The sequence below is a fragment of the Dermacentor albipictus genome, chromosome 2, assembly GCF_038994185.2.
Source record: "Dermacentor albipictus isolate Rhodes 1998 colony chromosome 2, USDA_Dalb.pri_finalv2, whole genome shotgun sequence".
In the NCBI taxonomy this organism is placed as follows: Eukaryota; Metazoa; Arthropoda; class Arachnida; order Ixodida; family Ixodidae; genus Dermacentor; species Dermacentor albipictus.
Window position 1 is genome coordinate 91,284,732 of NC_091822.1, and position 24,602 is coordinate 91,309,333.

General features: G+C 45.7%; 1 protein-coding gene and 2 long non-coding RNA genes across 3 annotated transcripts in view; 1 reads left to right on the forward strand and 2 right to left on the reverse strand.

Annotated features, from left to right (window-relative positions):
• Positions 1–24,602, reverse strand: part of LOC135902765 (uncharacterized) — a 61,889-nt gene that overhangs the window by 16,801 nt on the left and 20,486 nt on the right. The window lies entirely within an intron of this gene.
• On the forward strand, positions 1,005–5,182 carry LOC139055996 (uncharacterized). The gene is made up of 6 exons (XR_011512081.1): positions 1,005–1,363; positions 1,462–1,509; positions 2,201–2,309; positions 2,654–2,753; positions 3,146–3,300; positions 3,766–5,182. It is a non-coding gene; the product is annotated as an uncharacterized lncRNA (long non-coding RNA).
• Positions 5,329–7,959, reverse strand: LOC139055995 (putative nuclease HARBI1). The gene is made up of 3 exons (XM_070533729.1): positions 7,274–7,959; positions 7,059–7,200; positions 5,329–6,607 (listed from the first exon to the last, which is right to left on the reverse strand). Exons 1-3 carry the CDS (start codon positions 7,814–7,816, stop codon positions 6,117–6,119), a joined length of 1,176 nt encoding a protein of 391 aa, XP_070389830.1. The 5' UTR covers positions 7,817–7,959; the 3' UTR covers positions 5,329–6,116.

Consider the following 24,602-nt stretch of genomic DNA (forward strand, 5'->3'; position numbering starts at 1 on the left):
ATACAGCGTACTTGTAGCATATCTTCCAGCGTACCGCCAAATGTGATGCCCGCACGTATGTTAGTGCTAATTTTCTGTTCCGGTGATAGGTCAAAGCAATCAGTACAGCATTGAGGTACTCATATGCGTGGCTGCCCAGGCATACCGCCGGCGAAATACTGGGTGGGCTCTGATAATTTGGCACCTATTTTAAGTGAATGAGAAACTTTGATGGGTTTATAGTGCAGGATATCAGTCAACAAAAAACCACCCGATGTTAGTGACGCAGCCGAGGTATGAAGAAAATGTGACAAGTAACCGAGAATCGGACGACACACAACGCGAACACCACATGCGCGACATCGGTTCATCGCACATTCACAAAGTCCGCGTTGTCAGCTACAAACATTACGAGTGTCTTTGCTGTTAGCTCGATGCCTGTTTGGAATCCACTTGTAGCTGAAGCTGGCGTTCATTACAACTATTATAACAATTGGATCGCGTTTTGCTTTCTTTATTCTACTGCCGCAAAAGTGACGCGACAACTGTGAAGACTGTCTTGGGATTGCCGAGACCGACTACGTAGATCATATCATGTGGTCAACAAATGCGGAGGTATACACTATGTGTATACTAATGTCTACAAATAGGCTCTACAGCAATCTCAGCAGTATACAACTTCAGTGGCTTATATCAAACACAGCTACGTATTATCCACCGGTACCTGCGCTAGGTTACAGCGTACACGGGTTGGGCCCAGATTAACGATGTTTGGCTATTGTTAATCTATAGACATGCAATACCACGACAACTCAGAGGCATACCAGGTGGTGAATTCACCACCTGGGGCGCGATAACGTAACTCTATTCCAAACAAAAAGTGTTCCAAAATCCGGACGTCAAAATGACGCGACAGTTTCTGCGTATGGGGGCGGGAACCAGCGACGTTTTTCAATCTGTCCAATCAGCAGCCTCCATCGTTGCCGGAAGTATGTTTTGCTTGTTTTTTATTCGCAAAGGGACCGTATAGCAAGTGACATAAAGACATAAACGTCTGATAAAAGAACAATTGTATGTCGCTGAAAGTAAAAGTGTTTTGTAATCTTTTAACGCAAGAGAAGTTGAAGCGCACTTGAAAGTAAGCACAAATATTTTAATTTTTTGAGTCATAGCCACACACGTGCCAATTCCGCATCCAATCCATTTCGCTACGCACACTTAAGATGGCGGCTACGTGAAAACAGCTGATCGGTCCTGTGGCCCGCACTTGGTGTATATTTGTCCGTAACGTGATTAGTTGAAATGTTGCCGTACGCGGTACTTTCGCCCGAGAAGAATTCTGGAAGCTGTGAACATCATGAAGACTGCGAAAGCGTAGTGCTCGGTGAGTAAACGCATCATTCTTTCTTGTGCTTAGTGACTGAGCAGTACCATCTGAGCTGGGCGATCGCATGGTGTTCACTTTTGCTTTTATTCGCATAGGATACGGAAGAATCGATGAAGGTTGGAAGGCATCTCAACAGATAGCTGGTAAGTAAACGTTTTCTATAAACGATCGCAACTGTCTCCGAATGTAGTCATGATTTAAATCGAGGGTGGTCTGTAAGAGAGGCTCATTTTTGTTTCTTTGCCACACACTGCTGCGCAGTGATCCATTCCCCCGTGCGGGCGGTACAGATGCTTCTGCTGGATATTCGCACGAGAAAAGTTTTTTTGTTGTTGTTATTCACTTGTGTTAAATTTAACGTGGCATTTATGGCGTGATAAAATAACGACACATTAAATGAATGTAACCGATATGTTTTAACGACGAATTGATATCTGAAACGGTACGATTTGTTGGTATTAATTCGCTGCGGTCCGGCGAAAATTGAGCGCGAAAAAGAAATGGCGGAGAGCAGCAACAGCGCGCGCGTTTCGGCCGCGCAGGCCGCTATGCTAGTGGAGTTTATGGAGCAGCATCCGTACTTGGCGAGAGGCTCCACCAGCCTCTCGCCAAGTATGAGTGCTGCCCAAAAAAGGGGACTATGGGCAGAAATTGCCGCTGCCTTAAACGCCGTCGGGCCGGCAGTTAAGATAGCCCGGCGCTGGCGCCTGTATTGGGCGCGCATGGCGTACGAATGTAAGAAACTCGCGGCGCAGGTTGGCGCCGAAAAGAGGTGAGCCCGCGACTAGCAACGTCTTCGGAACGTATAAGCTGACGGTGTTCATGCACTTGCAGGAAGACGGGAGGTGGAAAGTTGGGCGGCTTAGAGGGTCGAGTGATCGCCGTGCTCGCCCATACCGGCCCAGCCTCCGCCCCTGCGGATTTTTTTCACGGCAATGCTGAGGTGAGTAGCAATGTTCGTTGCTATGTGTACCGATGTCGGGCAGTTACACCGTGGTGAATATTTTTCCCTTGTGTGCTTGTGTGTGTATTCTTACAATTCAACACACATGCCAGCACATGATATCCGTACTTTGCAAGAACGGAAATGCTGCCCCACTGCTGTTAGAAACACCTTGTGGTGGATTTCATGACTCGTTAATCCGAAAAGCATTAGCGACGAGTTGTCAAAGCTCCAAGGCACTAGTATGTCGCATGATGGATTAGGAATTGCGTGATAAGTGAAATAGACATTGCAACCAGTTGATGGAACTTAATCACATTATGTCCTGTACTTTATTGTTCCAGGAGGACACAGCCAGTGAGGATTCCGCTGAAGTGCCCCCTGCCCCACCAGCAGCTGCGCGCGTCTCGGTGGGAACGGAGCCGGGGACCAGTGGCACTGCACGTAAGGCACTTCAGCAGCTATTGCAATACGAACACATCACTCCAAGCATTATCTATTAAGACCTTAGAAACAGAAATTGTGTATTTATATTATTTACATGGCAAAGAAGAAGTGCCTGCCTAAGGGTCGCTGCAAAATGGAACAATAATGTGACTGTTAACATCATTTGTAATGCAGCGTACAAGCTGAAAGTACTGTCAGTGTAGTATTTTATGATGGTGTAGTGCCTTTTTGTTTATGCAAATTGACTGTTCATTTTGTAAACGGTGTGTTGCTGGAATTATTTTTCTGGGCTTCCACCTGATAATGAACCAGTAAAATGTCTATGCAGGATGGAGCGAAATTAGTTTTCTTAACCACTGTTTACTGATTTTATTTTTACGGACCATCAGCTCGGCAGCAGCCCCGCAGGCCACCCCGACTTCAGGTCCTCACGGACGCCGCATCGAGCACGGCCGCCGACTATGCCCGGCAGAGCCGGTTAGCTGAGGCGGCAAACGCGGAGGCCGCAAGCTTCCACCAGCAGTTGCTGCAGCAACATCGGCAGGTGCGTACAACTTGGCCGGGTCATTTGTTGAAGAGGTGATTAGGGCACATGGTAATAATGTACATTACAACCATGTTACACATGCGAGGCATGTGTAGTCATTTGGCTCATTGGCTCATGCACGTTTATACATCTCCTTTGAGGTGTTCTTTAACACATAGCAACTTACAAAACATTTCCATGGTTGCATGTATCGCGACAGCATGATCATAATTTCTTTAACAATTCAACTAGTCACCAATACTGCCTTCTGACAGGCAGAGGCAGCTTGGTGTGATTTGTTACGTTTCACACGTTTTTAACATAACTGACCATGTACGTTTGCACGGCCATTTGTCATGTCATATGTGAATGATCTCGCTGCCCTCAAGAGTAACCTTGCTGAAACTGCAAGACTTGCAAACAGTGCAAGTCGAGAATTTACAGTGCATAACCTGTAGCTAACTAAGTGAATTTGTTTCGCAGCTGGTGGAAGAGCAGCGAGCGACACGGCGAGTCCTCGAGCAGCTGGTGGCCGAGATGCGTGGTTCGCGAGAGGCGAACACTCTCATTGCGACCACGCTGCGCCAGCTGCTGGCTGCCCTGGCCGACCTGCGCGCGCCGCCTCAGCATTAAGGGGCAGCTTTTTTTTTTTTTTTGCCATATCATCCTTTAGTGCTTTGTTAGGTACAAGTGTCACCAATCTATGCATGTTTTTTTTTTATGCAGCACTAAAGGATGATATGGCTGTTTTCCGTAATTTCTGTCCCTAATCAAAATTTTTTTTTTCAAGGTAATTTCTGTCATGTTTATTTTAATATCTAGTGCAAGTTTCGCGTTACTGTTCATTACCGTGTTCTTTTAGTGTGTCGTTTAGTCATTTTGTGTAATTATCGATGTTTATTTGATTATCTATGTTCTATCTATCTATATATGTGAAATTATCTGTCATGTTTATTTTAATATCTAGTGCAAGTTTCGCATTTCTGTTCATTACCGTGTTTTTTTAGTGTGTCATTTAGTCATTTTGTGTAATTATCTATGTCCAAGTGCGACGGCATAAGGTATATTTACAATTTCTGTCATATTTTTGCGTTTCTGTTTTTTACCGTATTTTTTTCTCCAAGTTCATTTCATGTGTATTATTCTTTGTCCAAGTGAGACGGTATAACTTATATGTACATTTTTTGCCGTATTTTCGTTAGGTGTTCTTCACTTTTGTTTTGCTGTTACTGATATGTTTCAATGTGCGCCGCTCTTCCACGGAAGATACACTGTGCAATCACTTTTACGCCAACTATGACATTGTCTCGCACACATACAGGTGCGCTTAATAACTACAATACTGTGATACCTGGAAATCAATTTTCATGCCATGTGTATGTCATGTTTGCAATGTATAATCATTCGTGCCTACGCAAAGTAGCCGAATTGGTATTTTTGTTAACACCAAGTGTACACACCCGAGCAGCAGGAAACGAAAGAGCGCTTTATTGCGAGAAGCATGTGTGTTTATACACAGGCAGGCCAGGCTTGCACATGCGTATCAAGATATTCTTGATGATGAAGCCACTGGTCACACCAAGCACCTGTTACCTGTGGTGGTCGCTGTGATATTTCAGGTGTCCTTACCTATGATAGCAATACAATCTAGTCCCCATTGTAGTTGAGCACAGTTTGTGACGTATGTAGCAGAGCCATCGATGTGGCCGCTATTTTGACATTCGCTGCCAGGCTGGTCTTGCAGCCGTTATATGAAATACCGCTTTAGTGCCAAGCATTTTCTCACTTGTCGTTCCTTAGAAGCATGTCATGGCTGCTTTATATTGTGATCTTATTACGGCACTAGTCATTGAAAAGAAACTGTTTTGTGCTGCAAACATGCCAACTACATAATAGAGAAGAGATCTTTCTTGCTGTGAAGTTGCTGGATGAAGAAAAATGGTTGTCTGCGAGTTCAAAAAAATGTCATTATGCTCGTGTCATATTTATGCGATTTAACATCTGCCAACGGCCCAGTGGTAGTGCACTGGGTCCCATGTAGTGAACATCACATGGCTATTTTGGCGCCATGAAGCCATGCTCTGTGTACTTGTCTGTCATTTGCTTTGATGAAAGACGGCATTGAAGATCGATCACATGGTTTTATTTACAATGCAGATATAAATAAACGATTTTAAACAATGCAAGTTGCACTTGAAATGAATATTTACAATTTGTGTTCCTTCAATTTCAGAACTATTTACATATGTACACTCTCCCAAGGGAGAATAACGCGCTTGACATGCCAGGCGATCATTTTCGGCATAACTTGGCCTTATGTCAAGGAACTGTGCGGTGGCTGTGTGGCAAAACAGCGCAGGGCCTACAAGGTGCGTGAGCACAGTACACATGGTGGAGCGAGAAGTGTTGTGCTTGGCAGCAGCCCAAATAGGAAGCGAGGAGGCGAAGACCAACATCCTCCCATGCGCAGTGCAGATGGCGGTGACAGTGTCGGTGATGACAGAAGCAACAGCAGCAGCAGCAAATCATTTGGCGAACCCCAGCTGCCCAGAGAAGTAGCTACAACATTCTGCTGATGAACACAAAGTGTTCTATCCACAGGTACTAAATGAAAGGCTCTCATGTAGTGTCACAGTGGAATGATGCAATCATCTCCGGTAGTGACAGCTCACTGGCAGAGGACACGTGAAAACGCTGGTTATGATTGAGCACATTCTATAAAAAAAGCAGCACGCTATCCACTAATTGCACATATTTCTTCACATTGGTTCCTGCTCTCTATTAGATGTGTAGACAGCGGTAATAAACATCTGCCTGCAGTGTCAGGCACATGTTTATTGCTGCTGTCGGTGCTGCTGTCGTCGCAGCCGCCTTCGCACCCTTTGCAGGTATCGCTGGTGCTGCTGCCGTGTCGTGCCAAATGAGCTAATAACATTATCCCGGGCAGCACAGCCTCTCATGTACATCATGCGTGCTGCCCTCACTTGGGGAACTCTCTGTGGGGAGGGGTTGCCACTTTCATCGTCACTGCTGCTGTTGCTGCTGTCATCACTAACATCATCCGACAACACGTCACCTTCATCAAGACACAAGTTGTGCAACACTGCACATGCTGCAACGATGTTGGCAGCGCGCTCTGGTTGGTAGTGGAGGGCGCGGTACCGCTGAAGGCAGCGAAAGCGGCTCTTCAAAAGCCCAATGCACCGCTCCACTACGGACCGCATGGCAGCATGTGCAGTGTTGTACCTGCCTTCTGCAGTGTGTACGGGAGGGTGGCCTGTGACTGGGGTCAGGAGCCATGGTTCCAGGGGGTAGCCGCTGTCACCTGCAGGGTCATAAAAAATGGTATGAAATCTGCACAAAGTTTAGTAGGCGAAGCATGGGTCATGTAAAATGCACCTACTACAGAAAGGCTGCAATAAAGAAATATACAGGCTGAGCACCTGACCCAGCTGTGATCACAGATAACAATAGCTGGGACACAGCATCCCTATTTGCAGCAAGGCAGCTTTTTGTGTAGTCTTCATTCACAAATGACTGTCGGTGTAAAAAAAGAATGTGACAACGTGTGCACTGTACACTCACATTAAAAATTAGTTTAAAGTAAGGTTTCTTGTCACTTTATTTCGTGCGGATACCATTGGAAAATTTCTACATCTCGCCTATACTTAATAACCTGACTGTAACATAAGGGGTTCGGGCTTCAATATTCTCTTACGCCGCGAGCACGCTTTGCTGCCAGAATTGCAACTGTACAAAATTTTCCCGCTGCTCACCGAGGAGGTGTTCGCCGGCCTTGGCAATATGCCCCTCCAGGAACCGACGACGCAACCACGTAGTTCTCCAGACGTGGGCGTCGTGGTCTGACCCCGGTCGCAGAGGGTCGATGGCGAGGATCCGCATGCCTGCGTCGCAGATCTGACGAGAGCGCGCACAGCATAAGCCACGCGTTGCGATCACGGGCCAATTAGACAAAAATTAAGATACTTACGAACATTGTGTTGAGGGCGTAGTACCCTTTGCGGCACATGAATGCCGCCTTCTGCTCGCCCTTCGGTGCGATGATGGCTATCAGGCTGCCGTCCACGCATCCGATGACGCCGGGAATGGAGCCGCGTCGAAGGAACCCTTCCTTCACGGCCGCCTTCTCCTCCGACGTCCTCGGGAAATGGACCCACTTGTTGCGGGCCCCGGCGTGGACGATTGCCTCCGCCACGCGTCGCACACACTTGCTGACCGCAGGCTGGGTCACGCCGATCGTCTCCTCGCTCCCTACCGAGGCCTGAAAGCTGCCCGTTGCGAAGAATCGCAACGCGCACAACACTTGCCGCTCCACCGACAGCGCTGAAGTTCTCACGCCTCCGAGTTCCTCCGCCACTTCGTCGCACAGCCACCGCACAGTTTCTTTCTTCAGGCGAAAGTGCCGCCGAAACTGATCGTCTGGCATGTCAAACGCATCCTCGGGCTCTCTCCTCCCGCGCCCGCACAGAGGAGCCGCCGCCGCCGCCGCCAAACAAACCACGAAGGCCGCCATTTTTTTCTATTCCAAACGGAACGGGGCACTCACCGGCTATTCCACGAATTTGCCGGGTTTGTTCGGCATAATTAAGCATAATGAGTGCGTAAACGTCACTTTGACGTGGCAGTTTTTGTGCATTCCTGACGTCGCTTGACAGGCAGGAAAAATGGGCGCGGCCTCAAAAAATTCGACCAATGACCGAGCGGTGTCGGCCATGTTGGAATAGAAACAAAACGGAATAGTTTTACGTTATACCGATCCTGGTCTGCTGGCTTTCGCGACTTATTCACCACCTTTGCCACATCATCACCATCTGACCTTCACCACCTGGTCTCCGCGAAGTGTACGTCCGGGAAGCAGCCAGGTTTAGGGCCTTCGGGTGCCTGGAAGACCTTGGTGACTCGGACGGTGCCTGCTCCGCCGCGATCCTCGTTCGGGGCAGCTGCAACGAACGCAGACTAGCACTCCGCGCGGTTTGCCCGCCGCGCCGGGGTTGCGGCGCCGTCGTGCATGAACCAGTGCCATATCATCGCGTTCGCAGAGGGCGCGGGGTATGGGAACTCGGAATTACATATTATCGACTTTCTTCTATAGACATTCAATACACCGGGAGCAGAGAAAAAGAAATAGAAACCTTGTCGGCTATTGTTCATAATATAGAGAGTCTATAGACAAAGTATGGAGAAAAATAAATAGAAACTGTATCGGCTTTCGTATACAGGTAGTCCATATAGAGGGGAAATAGACAAAGAAGAAACAAACACCTTATCGCCTTTTTTCTATAGACCATCTATAGACTGCGAGTGGGCAAAAAGAAATAGAAACCTTATCGACTTTCGTCTATAGAAAGCCTGTAGACAAAGTATGGACAAAATGGATAGAAACTGTATCGACTTTCGTCTATAGGTTGTTCATAGAGGGGAAGTAGGCAAAAAAGAAACAAACACCTTATCGACTTTTTTTCTATAGACCGTCTATAGACGGCGAGTAGACAAAAAGAAATAGAAACACTATCGACTTTCGTCTATAGAAAGTCTATAGACAAAGTATGGACAAAATGGATAGAAACTGTATCGACTTTCGTGTAAAAGTAGTCCATAGAGGGGAAATAGACAAAAGGAAACAAACACCTTATCGACTTTTTTCTATAGACCGTCTATAGACAGCGAGTAGACAAAAACAAATAGAAACCTTATCGATTTTCCTCTATAGAAAGTCTATAAACAAAGTATGGACAAAAATAGATAGAGACTGCATCTACTTTCGTCTATAGGTAGTCCATAGAGAGGAAGTAGACAACAAAAGAAACAGACACCTTATCGACTTTTTCCTATAGACCGTCTATAGACTGCGAGTAGACAAAAAGAAATAGAAACCCTATCGACTTTCGTCTATAGAAAGTCTATAGACAAAGTATGGAAAAAAATAGAGACTGTGCCGACTTTCGTCTGTAGGTATTCTATAGAGGGGAAGTAGACAAAAAGGAAACAAACACCTTATCAACTTTTTTCTATAGACCGTCTATAGACTGCGAATAGACAAAAAGAAATAGAAACTTTATCGACTTTCGTCTATAGACAGTCTATATACTTTGTATCAACAAAAGTCCAAATCTATAGAAAGGAAAGGTCGTCTATGAAAAGTCTATAGACTTTCTATAGACAGTCTAAAGTCATTTTTGTAAGGGTACGTCTAGATCCATGTGGTGGCCAATCGAAAATTAAATATATTTTGCTTCTATCCCCATATCTTTGTAACCTACGAGTATAAAGCAAAATGAAGCAATTATCAGCAGAAATGAAATGCATTTCTTCCTACTTTCTTCTTTTCGCCTTCTTTTTTTTGTTTCATTTTGTATTCGGTCGCTTCATTAGTTGCCCTAACGGGCGGAGCTTTCGATGATATCGCTTCAGCTTTCATTCCGTTCGTCTGCTCCTGGCCATCTCTGCACACGTGTACACCTTTGCTTTATACTGTGTGGTGCAAGATTATTTTTGTATCGGCCAGTGTTCAGCCAATAAAACGAGAAGACGCAAGACAGAAAGAGAGAGAGAGACAAAAAGGAAAAGGAAAGACAGGGATGTTAGCCAGTGTAAGTACCGGGTGGCTATTGTGTGCAGTGGGAAGGGGCACCAGGAATAAAAGGAGAAAGAAGAGAAAAAGAACGAGAAAATTCACACAGTAACGCGATGCTCAGCGCTAGAACAGTCAAACGAGGTCGCAAAATGTTACAAGGCATCCTGCGCGCATATTTCGTGGACCAACAAGGGTTAGCAGGGTCGCTTCTTCCGCTTGCATTTGAATGAAATTTTTCAAGCACGCTTTTATGTAATCGTTATCTATGCAGTAGCCGCCAACCTTCCTGAAACAGCTGTAAGACGAACTGAAGTGTCTTCTGTGCGCGATAAACTTGTTTGCGGCCTGTAAAGACATTCAAGCCATCGACACACTCTGCTGGGTGCAGCGAGTGCTATCTAACCCCATGACGAAAATGCCGCGTCATTTCCCATCGGCGACTGCTGTTTTTTTTTTTCGAGAGGAATAAAAAAGCTATAATTTATCATTGCTTTATATGTTTGAATGAGGGCTGTGCAGACATGGTTGTTAGGTTAGATGACACAGTGCTTGCCGGCTCTCAGTTTGGCACTGTATCTCGCCTATAGCTTTGCTAGATGCGGAAATCAATTCAAGCAGCACTGCCCTGTCGCTAAAAGCATTGCGGGCGCTGTTGTGTCCGTGCTGGCTGCTACGGCGCAGGACGCTTTTTCGCGTCACAAAGCAAAAATTCGTGCAAAAAGAGAGAAGCCTGCTCGAATTCTTCTCGCTAACGGATACTTACATGCGGTTTCGCTTTTCTTTACTGATAGTTAAGCAGGCGAGCAGAATTTGCTGAGAGCGAGCGAATGTCCCTCTGCCGCGCAATGCATACGACTGCCCTTACGTCGGCACTTAGCGACCCAAGTGCTTCGATGTTCTCGCAAATTTCAATATAGACTCTCCAGGCGCATTTCTGTCGTTGCCATCGCCATGATGTTCCGTATAACGTTCAAGGCCGATGACATCGTCGCCGCGCGCCTTATGCCGTATGTGCGATTGAAAGGGTGCGAGGACGAGCCGACGATGATGGCACAATCTTGCGCGCTCCAGTCTGGAAGGATACGCACCGTCTTCTGTTGCATGCAATCCACCGAAGAGAGGGGAGGACGGGCATTCTACTCCGGTGGCTGCTGCTAATGGAACTGCCACGCGCGGCCGCCCACGGTCGAGCGGGCTTTTTTTCCAAAGCGATCCGCTGTAGGGACAGAGCACGCTAATTGCTTCATGTGCGCTTTCTTTTCGCCGTTTCACGTTAATGTGACATGAAGCACGAAGGTCAATTCGTCGCTTTTGCTACCGCCCTCCCTTACTCCAGCGTTTCGACAGCGAAATTCCGCGGTCATCGATTGAGACGGGTTCATGTTTACTCGTACGCTGGAAGCTCATGCTTGGTAATTTAGTTAGCAAGTGAATACTTAAACGTTTACACGGCCAATAAAACTACTATCCTTATTTCGTATAGCCGTCAACTAATTTGCTATCACAATCGATGCTACGCCTTTCGGGCGAAACTGCGACTTATTTGTTCCCCCTGTGTCGCACAATTTCTTCTACGGTAAGAAATGCTCATATGCAGTTGGTCACCACCTTTAAACTTTGGGAAGGTAGTATTATTGTAATCGGTATTCTGCAGAAAAGTGACGATAGGAAGTAAAAGAAAGTCCAACAGATTAATACAGCAGTATTTCCTTCACAAGTGAAGGTCGACTTCACGGATCATGATAGCATAGATGTAAAACGGTAAGAAAGTATTTTCGTAGAACTGTTGAGAAAGCAGCATTTCCAGGCGTGTTGGATCAATATAGTAGCAGTGCCAACTACAACTTCGCTTGTAAATTTATTTTTTCGCATATGTCTGGTACAAACTTCACAACGAATACAATGAGTTGATGTACAAGATTTGAAAGCGCTGTTTGGGGAAGCAATAGCGAAATTCGTTCCAGCAATTGTGTTCTGCATAAGCATATATGTTATTATGTCGATATTTTCCAGCTCCACCGCGCACAACTTCGCCTCCTCTTAATTGCTGTCTCGTCTATGTCAGGTTATGCAAAATGTGCTGACTTCATCTTTCGAGCCATTCTTGCGTACTTGTAATTTTTTGCATAAGTGATCATAAATAAATGCTGCGGCGAAGAAATCGCTTTTTCCAGTATTGTCGCATGCAGACGCAAAGGACATCGCATTTAATACTCAGTGTTTGTAAGAGGCGTCGTTGCGTGCTTACATGCCTTTAGAATTTGAAGTTTGCAGTGTCTATACGAAATAAGCAGCTCTGAATCATGGTTTTGTGTGCTGCATCTCTTGTAGTGCAGTGTCGATAAATATGCGAAATAAAGCACGTTTCCCTGCCTAATAATGTCTGGACAAAATGCAATAGCTGCCTGCTATGGCGTGCCGGTTGGCATATCTTGAACGAAATAAAGTTTTAAGAAACACAGATGCAGTCCTGGCACCAAATGAATACGCGCAATACCACGCACTTACATAAACCTATCACCATTACAAGAACGAAGAGACTGAAAGTGAAAGCTATAACAACAGAACAGACAGCAAAAGCTGACCGAACATGTACTCGTTCCATCTCGTTCCAGAAAATCACACGCTCGTCGAACGTTTACCACGCGACAAGCTACGTATCATCTCTCCCTCGCGCAGCAACAAATCCGTTGTCATGACAGCAGGCATGATTCATTAATGAATTTTGTTTCTCGAAAGCCTGGGCTTCGAGGCGCCAGAGGAGAAGCTGGCACTCGTAAAGCACTTCCCGTTTTTCTAGGAGGTATAGCCGCTCACATAGTCGCCGTGTTACTCAATCTGCATCTACGGGCGACGGCGTTCCTGGCACTCGGGAGGCTTTTACCAAAGGGGTTCCTTGACAATCGTCACCGCTTAGTGACCCCGCGGTGGCTCAGGCCGTGTTCGTGCGGCTGGTGGCCCTTAAACTTGGGTACGGGTGCTCGCACGCGAGGTTGCCGGAGCTCTGACGATGCAGTTTCGCCTCACATAAGGAGAGACCGAAAGAAAGCCGGTAGGGACCGCGTGCACCTGAACACATAGAGCCACGTGACCTTAGCAAAAAAGAAAACACAAAGAAAATCTTGCCGTGGTTGAGTCTGGTTGAGACAAAAACTGCCTGCGTCTTTTTTAATGGAAACAGCATGCGCGCTGGCACGAACGACGGGAGGAAAGCAACCTGTAGTTTTGTTTTGGAATTACGCGCTGCCCTCGCAGCGGACGGCTCTCTAAACCGAACTGAACTGAAAGTAACTGAAAAAGTTGAATAAGCTAAAATCAGTCAAGTGTGTTTGCTGTTGCAGTTGTTTTATTAACTAACCAAATAGTAAAATAAAAGAACTTTCATTGCATAAAAGGGGCAAACGGGCTTTCTTTTACTTCAGTTGGTCCGTTTGGTCTGAGGTTACGAGAGGGCGACGATTCACGGCTGCTCAGCTCAGCTCACCTGGCTTAGCCGCTCATTATTGTTGTGGGTGATCTTCAGTGTCGTGCATGTATTCCTTGGCTTCGGCTACAATTTTCACTTCCACTTGAAAGTCAACCATGTATACATTCTGAACCATAAAGTTTGCGAGATTTCAAGAAATGACTGACGCAGAAGAGCTTGGCTCAGATGGCGAGATGGTTATGTGGAGGAATCGCAAGACCTTTAGAGCTCTGTGCTGTACGACAGCTTCTTTCGATCCACTAAAGGCGATAGGTGAGCGATATTGTGCTCTTAAAGCGTTTGATTTTCATGATCCAAACATTTGTGCGCAGACGCAGAATGCGTACCTGAACTGGAGCAGCTTTGAGACTCTGCTTGGTGAAAACTTAGTGTAACGTACATTATTCAAGAAGTTTGCGTTAATGCTAATCCTGCTTAGTGTTGTATAACTAATTTTTGCCAACATATACAGACGAGGACCCGACCTTTCTGTCCCGACGTGGGAGCGGTCCGCTGCGCGCTAACGCGTGCCCTAAAAGACCACAATAAACGTCACCCATCCATCCGTATAGAGAGGAACGTGATCTAAAAAAGCACACCTGTAAACGATCTAGTTGGTGGTGGGGCTAATTCATAGCTGTATCTGAAGATACGCAGTGAGCTTGCAGAAATTCTCGATCGTCATGAATTGCCAACTTGAGTAACAAGGTAGGTGCCACTAGGGAATGTGGTGCTCTACAACGACGAAACAAATTCGATAATGTTCTACATTATTCCCAGGAACGTCTTGTCGCAAAGCTCGTTTCGAGGATCAGGTCGACGGAGGCGCATGCTGAGCGGAACAACCGATGTTACGAGGGTTCTTCAAGGATAGCAAACCGACATATTAGTAGACTGCGCCACAACTGCACTGGGTATTAACTGTTTTTAATGAACGCTTTTCACGGTAACGCTTTCGCGACCTGCACAGTCAATGTACCCGGTATGTGCGGCTCTTCAATGAATGTCTCGCCAACGTGAGTCACTCAGTACGTGGCACTGAGTGTGAAGCAAACTCGGCAAGGAACATCAGCCTTCGCCGGCACGAGCGCGCCCCGCTTCTCGTCTGAGAGGCCATGTGCGGTGATCTCTGGCGTGCCGCTAGATGGCGGAGCCCGTTCAGAATAAAGCGCCACAAAGGAGCCCGGTTGCCCCGTGACGGATATCTCAGCGTTCCCACGCACCGTCGCGCCAGGCATTTCTGAGGCCGCGCGCAGGCATCGCGGCGGCGGCGCCAGGTGGCGCGGAATGTTCTTATGGAAGCGCGAAAGAATAATCCCACTGCAGCACATACTACATAACTCGGTTAAACGATGGTAATACGTTGTGTCGCTAAACTGTTTCAATGCTAAACGATTTACCGTCGACACTTACTGTGCTCTGGCTACCACGCATTCTCAACGACGTTCACCTTTAGACGCTTAGCACAGGCAGCAGCAAACTTGGAGGCGCAGAGATTCACAAGGAAAACATTCTTTTTTGGTCACAGTGACTTTCGAGCGAACATTCGGGTGCTAATTTTTTCTGCTTTAGGAATATTTCTTCATAAATTGGCTAAAAGAAAGTACCCTTCGGCGCCCTTTCAAGGTCAGAAAACATGCGAACGCAAAGTTGGAAGACTGATGAGCGAAGAGTTTTTAAGAACACAATTTACATTTCGCATGGCTTGATTAATATCCGTAAAAAGATTAACAGGTGCTGAAATTTGTAAACTTTTCGCAAAATTCGCGAGCGCCTCCAAGTATGCTGTTGGAAAATATTGCTGGTGTCAGATCTTATTGAAAACATTGTTACAACTCAAACATTTAGGCAAACTTAGTATAGCTGAAAACGACCCGTCGTTGTCAAAAGCAGCACGGTTGAAGACATGTAATGCGAGTCTCTATTTAGGAGTTCTAAATATATGTTTATTAGGCGTCAGTTTTTGGTTATAACCAACGTATCAATATCAATTTTAAGGAGCATTGACCAGTGGCAGGCTCTACCTCGGTTCGAAAGACTACGTACCTACTCGTGTTTAATTAAATTCCGGTTGATGCCATTTCTGCACCTTTCCACTGGGCACTAAACGGCGCCCGTAAAGACGTCAATATAATTATTCCCTTCCGGCGAAAGCTACCCGTCCTTCGACTATAATATAGTTCGTTCCTCCGAGAAATATCATCTTCACTGACCTTTGCCTATAGATCAATTCCGCAGCAAGCAACCCAAAGGATCTCTAAAATTTATTTCTCGGGTAAATAAGCTTTGTTCCCATAATCCACAGGATAAGCAAAAAAATTATTTGAATATATCAGCAAATTTGACCATAGTTAAGCATTACATGCTCGCAGGTATAAAAGCGGCAAGCTTTTAGCGGTCACGCACACTTGTTGCAGCTCTCGTTAGTGCAATGAAGGATTCCTCGAAACACTATGAAGTCTCTTTACCTTGTCACCTTCACTTTCTTTTTACATTATACTGCGTGCATGGGGCAAGTACAGTTTGGTGTATAATCGTGGTAGTTTGTCAAGCTGTTCATACCTTAAATACGAATGTTACGCCGATTTAGGTGCACGAAGCTCCCTAGGAAACCTGATCTTATTTAAAGGACAGAAGTGTGCGATCAGTCGTGCAGCAAGATAACAAATAGTGTCAGGACTGGAGGCACTTATAGCCTACGTCAACTGTTCTTAAATAGGGCGAACAACGAAGGCACACAGCGCTGCCAAGTGTTCAAGTTTGTCACGCTTTCTTGCTCGAGTTCAAACGCAAATTTTGAAAAACGTTTTCGCAAAGGATAGATAAAGCTTTATTTCTTAGTCGTTGCGCATAGAAACTTACTTTCATGGTGCTGTCCATTACAATATAGAAAAAAGCAAATAACTAAGACAGCGCAGGATCCAGGGCGTAAAAACTTTTATTTTGACCGGAAAATGTAGAAACAGAAGTGGCACTGTTTCATCCTTTCTCAGTATTCAGCCTTTGGCTTGGACAAAAAAGTTATTATTACCGATTGATAGCAGAGCACTACGTTGAACAGATAATTGCCTGCTATGCCACCGCCTGTAAATGAAGTGAACAGATTAATTTGTTATTCTGCGGCAGCTCGATATCTAAGCTTCGGGGTTTGGAAAAGTGGCAACAACAATTATTTTGAAAACAAAGTTATAGGCATTTGGAAAATGTAAGATTCAAACGGAGCCTATTTCAAACAAAAATATTATTTCAATATCATTTTGCATTCCGTATGTGTAACAATAACAAATTTGTGTAGTGATCGTTTCTGCTGTTCCGGTAGTCAGTTAATTAAATTTCACCTCTAGGCTATGTCACATGGAACAGCGACAGATTCGTAGGGGGAATGGCAACGGGTTCCATATTTAAAAGAGGGAGTATTTTCCTTAATTCAGGAGGTTTATTCTAGGTTCGAGTTTATTTTTCTAAAAAATACGTTTTGAGCTTTGTTGCTGCAATAAGGTGGATGCTATGTTTTGTATAATATTGCACAGCACATAGCATGTTTGTGAAAGTAATTTCTAAACCTGTAATTTATCAGCAATCATGACCAGGTCACTACATTTGAAACATACGTAACGTGTAAAGACCAACAGCGAGACTCAGATGAACACAACTAGCCTACATTTGAAGAGACTGACACAGGAACCGTTATTGATGGCTTCTAACCTATGAAAGTGTGATATATCCTAGAATAAAGAGAGCTACCACTGCAACAACATCACCAACGCCCAAGCCACCTCCCCTCCACTTTCACCAGATAACCCAGAAATAGCTCAGCTCAAGCGCGAAACACCATCCTACGCGATCTCCTAACTAAACTCACGCAGAAGGTTAAACACCTCAAACAATCCCAAACACCAGCCCCTACACGTATCGCACAGAACGCCCCTGCCCCTATTCAGGAGACCCCCGTGACTGCCGCCCCCAAGAAGAGAGCCCTGCAAGATGTAGCCACGGGTTAGGTCCACTCTGAAGTTAAAGGCATGGTCATCTTACTTCAAACAGCTATTAGCATTCTCCAACATACACTGGACTCCATCCAGCAAGCCTTCACTGGTATTGTTCAATGAGCGACCGACCTGGAAACTCATATTCTCACGCCTCCTTGCCATGCCGCTTCCGTTTGCGACCTTTCCGGGACGCCGATGGCAAGATTTAGCATCTCTCATCATGGCTCACACTAATCAAGACACCCTCATTTGGCAGTGGAACTGCCGAGACTTTGACCAGAAACAAGCGGTACTTACTCAATACCTACGCCAACATACCCGCCGCCCGGATGCTATCCGACTTCAAGAAACCAATAACGCCCCCACCACGCTCCCCAATTATCAAACCTTTCTTACCATCTACCGTCTTCGCCCGGTCTCCACCCTAGTACGGTGTCGTATCCCTCTTATTCAACGTAATCTCCATAGTCCTCACATCGAGCATCTATTCCTCGAAATAACTCCCAACGGTAAATGGAAAGAATGCATCTTCCTTCTGAACATTTACAATAGCCCCAAGGACAAAGCAAAGTGTCGCTTTCTCACCCTCTTTAAGAACGCTCTTCACGTAGCTGGAATGCACCCCCTACTCATCGACAGCCATTTCAACCTCGCCCATACAGGCTGGGACTATGTGCGCACGGAAGCTGCAGCTCGCAACCTCTGGCAAGATTACCACGACTTAGGGCTCATTCACACCGGCGACTGACAGTGGTCGCGCGACCAAGTTGGTCGCAAAGCGACCAGTCGCACATGGTCGCAAACGGTCGCCTTTCTTGAAAAGCGACCATTTTGGGCCAGTCGCTCTCTGCGCGATTTTTCAGTCGCGCGACCGTGGTCGTAAAACTGATAAACCAATCAGCGGCGCACCGGAAGTGATCCTTCGTCTGTCTACATCCGGCCTCCTCCGGCGTCGCGTTCAAATTGCGCGTAGATTCCGAGAGTTCTCGCTGAGAACGATAACCTCCGGGATTGCGACTTGCGGGTCGCGCTCAGCCGGGCTTGCCGGTGTGAACATCAGTCGCCTTCGGTCGCTTTTCGATTGCGAGTCGCAAATGGTCGCGCGACCTCCACAAGTCGTCGGTGTGAATGTGCCCTTAGGCCTCACGCTTATCACGGATCCCTCCTCTCCCACACGCCTCGATATCTCCGCTACCCGGGACTCTACCCCCGAGCTCACCTTCATCAAACATATCGACAATGCACACTGGACCAATATCCAGCAAGAACTGGCCAGCGACCATTATATCCTTACTATCTCTTTACCCCAAATCACTGCCGCCCCTGCCCCTACTAAAGAATTCAGCATTACCGACTGGGATGTTTTTCATAAGATACGCATTGATGCTACACCTCAGTAGAAGGTTAAGTTAATTACCACGTGGATGCAAGCGCTACGCACTTACGTTGAAATGGCCACTCGGGTGGTAACTACAGATGCCCCGGTTGAACGCATGGGTAGCCGTCTCGGCCACCTTCTGGAGGCTAAGGCTTCCATCCTAGCTCGATGGAAGGGGCAGAGCCTTAACCGTCGCCTCAGACATAATATCTCTAAACTCAATACAGCCATCGAGGAGAATTGTCAAACCCTTAGCTGGCAACAATGGACTGCGCTGTGTAACACGGTAGATGGACGATTTCATCGTCCATCCTCGTGAAAACTACTCAAACATCTACTTGACAATACCACCACCCGCACCCGGTGGTATTGTACTTGACAATACCGCCACCCACCACCTTCGCTGGAACCTTATGCTTGGTAATTTAGTTAGCAAGCGAATGCTTAAAAGCTTACACGGCCAATAAAACTACCTTCCTTATTTCGTATAGCCGTTAACTAATTTGCTATCACAATCGATGCTACGCCTTTCGGGCGAAAGTGCGACTTTTTGGTTCCCCCTGTGTCGCACAATTCCTTCTACGGTAGGAAATGCTCATAGGTAGTTGGTCACCACCCTTCAACTTTGGGAAGGTAGTACTATTTATTCGGCATTCTGCAGAAAAGTGAAGATAGGTAGTAAAAGAAATTTCAACAGATTAATACACCAATATTTCCTTCACAAATGAAGGTGGACTTCACGGATTATGATAGCAAAGATGTAAAAGGGTGAGAAAATATTTTCGTAGAGCTATTGAGAAAGCAGCGTTTCCAGTCAGGTTACTTCAATATAGTAGCAGTTCCAACTACAACTTCGCTTGTAAAATTTTTTGCCATATGTCTCGTACAAACTTCACAACGAATACAATGAGTTGTTGTACAAAATTTGAAAGCGCTGTTTTGGGAAACAATGGGGAAATTCGTTCCAGCAATTGTGTTCTCCATAAGCACATATGTTACTATGTCAATATTTTCCAGATCCACCACGCACAACTTCACCTCCTCTTAATTGCTGTCTCGTCTATGTCAGGGTATGCGAAATGTGCTGACTTCATCTTTTGAACCATTCTTGCTTACTTGTAATTTTTTGCATGAGTGATCATAAATAAATGCTGCGGCGAAAAAATCGCTTCTTGTAGTATTGTCACATGCAGATACAAAGGACATCGAATTTAGTACTCAGTGTTTGTAAGAAGTGTCGTTACGTGCTTACACGCCTTTAGAATGTGCAGTTTGCAGTGTCTATACGAAATAAGCAGCTCTGAATCGCTATTTTGTGTGCTGCATCTCTTGCAGTGCAATGTCGATAAATATGCGAAATAAAGCCCATTTTTCTGCCTATTAATGTCTAGACAAAATGCAATAGCCGCCTGGTATGGCGTGCCGCCTGGCATATATTGAACGACATAAAGTTTTAAGAAACACAGATGCATTGCTGGCACCAAATGAATACGTACAAAACCACACACGTACAAAAACCTATTACCATTACAAGAACGAAGAGACTGAAAGTGACAGCTATACCAACAGAACAGACAGCAAAAGCTGAGCGAACATGTACTCGTTCCATCTCGTTCCAGAAAATCACACGCTCGTCGAACGTTTACCACACGACAAGCTACGTATCATCTCTCCCTCGCGCAGAAAACAAATCCGTTGTCATGACAGCAGGCATGATTCATTAATGAATTTTGTTTCTCGAAAGCCTGGCCTTCGAGGCGCCAGGGGAGAAGCTGGCACTCGTGAAGCACTTCCCGTTTTTCTAGGAGGTATACCCGCTCACATAGCCGCCGTGTAACTCAATCTGCATCTACGGGCGACCACGTTCCTGGCACTCGGGAGGCTTTTACCAAAGGGGATCCTTGACAATCGTCACCGTTTAGTGACCCCGCGGTGGCTCAGGCCGTGTTCGTGCGGCTGGTGGCCCTTAAACTTGGGTACGGGCGCTCGCAGGCGAGGTCGCCGGAGCTCTGACGATGTAGTTTCACTTCCCATAAGGAGAGACCGAAAGAAAGCCGGTAGGGACCGTCTGCACCTGAACACATTGAGCCACGTGACCTTAGCAAAAAAGAAAACACAAAGCAAATCTCGCCGTGGCTGAGTATGGTTGAGACAAACTGGCTGCGTCTTTTTTAACGGAAACAGCATGCGTGCAGGCACGAACGACGGGAGGAAAGCAACCTGTAGTTTTGTTTTCGAATTACCCGCCGCCCTCGTAGCGGACGGCTCTCTAAACCAGCATTAACTGAAAAAGTTGAATAAACTAAAATCTGTCAAGTGTGCTTGCTGTTCCAGTTGTTTTATTAGCTAATCACATAGTAAAATAAAACAACCTTTATTGCATAAAAGGAACAAACGGGCTTTCTTTTACCTTCAGTTGGTCCGTTTGGTCTGAGATTACGAGACGGCGACGATTGACGGCTGCTCAGCTCCACTCACCTGCCTAAGCCGCTCATTCTCGTTGTGGGTGATCTTGAGTGTTGTGCATGCATTTCTTGGCTTCGGTTACAATTTTCTCTTCCACTTGAAAGCCAACCATGTATACATTCTGAACCATAAAGTTTGCGAGGTTTCAAGAAATGACTGACGCAGAAGAGCTTGGGTCAGATGGCGAGATGGTTATGTAGAGGAATCGCAAGACCTTAACAGCTCTATGCTGTACGACAGCTTCTTTCTATTCACTAAAGGCGATAGGTGAGCGATATTGTGCTCTGAAAGCATTTGATTTTCATGATCCAAACATTTGTGCGCAGACGCAGAATCCGTACCTGAACTGGAGTAGCATTGAGACATAGCTCGGTGAAAGCTTACTGTAGCATACATTATTCAAGGAGTTTGCGTTAATTCTAATCCTGCTTAGTGTTGTATAACTAATTTTTGCCAACATATACTGACGAGGACTCGGCCTTCCTCTCCCGACGTGGGAGCGGCCCGCTGCTAACGCGTGCCCTAAAAGACCACAATAAACGTCACCCATCCATTCGTATAGTGACCAACGTGATCTAAAGAAGCACACCTGTAAACAAACTAGTTGGTGGTCGGGCTAACTCATAGCTGTATCTGAAAGTACGCAGTGAGCTTGCAAAAATTCTCGATCGTCGTGAATTGCCAACTTGAGTAACAAGGTAGGTGCCACTAGGGAATGTGGTGCTCTACAACGACGAAAAAAATTCGCTAAAGTTCTACATTATTCGCAGGAACGTCTTGTCGCAAAGCTCTTCTTGAGGGAAGGTCGACGGAGGCGCATGCTGAGCGGAACAACCGATGTTACAAGGGTTCTTCAAGGATAGCAAACCGACATATTAGTAGACTGCGCCACAACTGCACTGGGTATTAACTGTTTTTAACAAACGCTCTTCACGGTAAGGCTTTTGTGACCTGCACAGTCAATATACCCGGTATGTGCGGCTCTTCAATGAATGTCTCGCCAACGTGAGTCACTCCGTGCGTGGCACTGAGTGTGCAGCAAACTAGGAAAGGAACATCAGCCTTCGCCGGCACGGGCGCGCCCCGCTTCTCGTCTGAGAGGCCATGTGCGGTGATCTCTGGCGTGCTGCTAGATGGCGGAGCCCGTTCAGAATAAAGCGCCACAAAGGAGCCCGGTTGCTCCGTGACGCATATCTCAACGTTCCCACGCACCGGCGCGCCAGGCATTTCTGAGGCCGCGCGCAGGCTTCGCGGCGGTGGCGCCAGGTAGCGCGTAATGTTCTTATGGAAGCGCGAAAGAATAATCCCACTGCAGCACATGCTACATAACTATGTTAGACGATGGTAATACGTTGTGCCGCCAAACTGCTTCAATGCTAAACGATTTACCGTCGACACTTGTTGTGATTTGGCTACCACGCATTCTCAACGACGTTTCACCTTTAGACGCTTAACACAGGCATCAGCAAACTTGGAGGCGGAGAGATTGACAAGGAAAACATTCTTTTTTGGTCACAGTGACTTTCGAGCGCACATTCGGGTGCTGATTTTTTCTGCTTTAGGAATATTTCTCCATAAGTTTGCTAAAAGAAAGTACCCTTCGGTGCCCTTTCAAGATCAGAAAACATGTGAACGCAAAGTTGGAAGACCGATGAGCGAAGAGTTTTTATGAACACAACTTATTTTTCGCATGGCTTGATGTAATATCCGTAAAAAGATTAACAAATGCTGAAATTTGTAAACTTTTCACAAAATTCGCGAGCGCCGCCAAGTATGCTGTTGGAAAATATTGCTGGTGTTAGATCTCATTGAAAACATTATTACAACTCAAACATTTAAGCAAACTCAGCATAGCTGATAACGTCCCGTCGTTGTCAAAAGCAGCACGGTTGAAGACATGTAATGCGAGTCTCTATTTAGGAGTTCTAAATATATGTTTATTAGGCGTCAGTTTTTGGTTATAACCAACGTATCAATATCAATTTTAAGGAGCATTGACCAGTGGCAGGCTCTACCTCGGTTCGAAAGACTACGTACCTACTCGTGTTTAATTAAATTCCGGTTGATGCCATTTCTGCACCTTTCCACTGGGCACTAAACGGCGCCCGTAAAGACGTCAATATAATTATTCCCTTCCGGCGAAAGCTACCCGTCCTTCGACTATAATATAGTTCGTTCCTCCGAGAAATATCATCTTCACTGACCTTTGCCTATAGATCAATTCCGCAGCAAGCAACCCAAAGGATCTCTAAAATTTATTTCTCGGGTAAATAAGCTTTGTTCCCATAATCCACAGGATAAGCAAAAAAATTATTTGAATATATCAGCAAATTTGACCATAGTTAAGCATTACATGCTCGCAGGTATAAAAGCGGCAAGCTTTTAGCGGTCACGCACACTTGTTGCAGCTCTCGTTAGTGCAACGGAGGATTCCTCGAAACACTATGAAGTCTCTTTACCTTGTCGCCTTCACTTTCTTTTTACATTATACTGCGTGCATGGGGCAAGTACAGTTTGGTGTATAATCATGGTAGTTTGTCAAGCTGTTCATACCTTAAATACGAATGTTACGCCGATTTAGGTGCACGACACTCTCTAGGAAACCTGATTTTATTTAAAGATCCGAAGTGTGCGATCAGTCCTGCAGCAAGATAACGAATAGTGTCAGGACTGGAGGCATTTATAGCCTACGTCAACTGTTCTTAAATAGTGCGAACAACGAAGGCACACAGCGCTGCCAAGTGTTCAAGTTTGTCACGCTTTCTTGCTCGAGTTCAAACGCAAATTTTGAAAAACGTTTTCGCAAAGGATAGATAAAGCTTTATTTCTTAGTCGTTGCGCATAGAAACTTACTTTCATGATGCTGTCCATTACATTATAGAAAAAAGCAAATAACTAAGACAGCGCAAGATCCAGGGCGTAAAAACTTTTATTCTTACCGGAAAAAAATAGAAACAGAAGTGGCACTGTTGCTTCTTTTCTCGGTATTCAGCCTTTGGCTTGGACAAAAAAAATTATTATTACCGATTGATAGCAGTGCACTACGTTGAAAAGATAATTGCCTGCTATCGCACCGCCTCTAAATGAAGTGAACAGATTAATTTGTTATTGTGAGGTAGCTCGATATCTAAGCTTCGGGGTTTGCAAATGTGGCAACAATAATTATTTTGAAAACAAAGTTATAGGCATGTGTCAAATGTAATATTCAAACGGAGCCTATTTCAACCAAAAATATTATTTAAATATCATTTTGTATTCCGTGTGTGTAACAACAACAAAATTGTGTAGTGATCGTTTCTGCTGTTCCGGTGGTCAGTTAATTAGATTTCGCCTCTGGGCTATGTCACATGGAAAACTGACAGATTCGTAGGGGTGATGGCAACGGGTTCCATATTTGAGAGAAGGAGTATTTTTCTTAATTCAGGA

What these genes read in the sequence shown, in the direction of transcription:
- LOC139055995 (XM_070533729.1), bottom strand. Translation starts at nt 7,816, where the DNA reads ATGGCGGCCTTCGTGGTTTGTTTGGCGGCGGCGGCGGCGGCTCCTCTG. An exon ending in ACGCCCTCAACACAATGTTC is followed by an intron (nt 7,201 to 7,273) that starts GTAAGTATCTTA and finishes CGCTCTCGTCAG; the next exon opens with ATCTGCGACGCAGGCATGCG. An exon ending in GGCCGGCGAACACCTCCTCG is followed by an intron (nt 6,608 to 7,058) that starts GTGAGCAGCGGG and finishes ATGACCCTGCAG; the next exon opens with GTGACAGCGGCTACCCCCTG.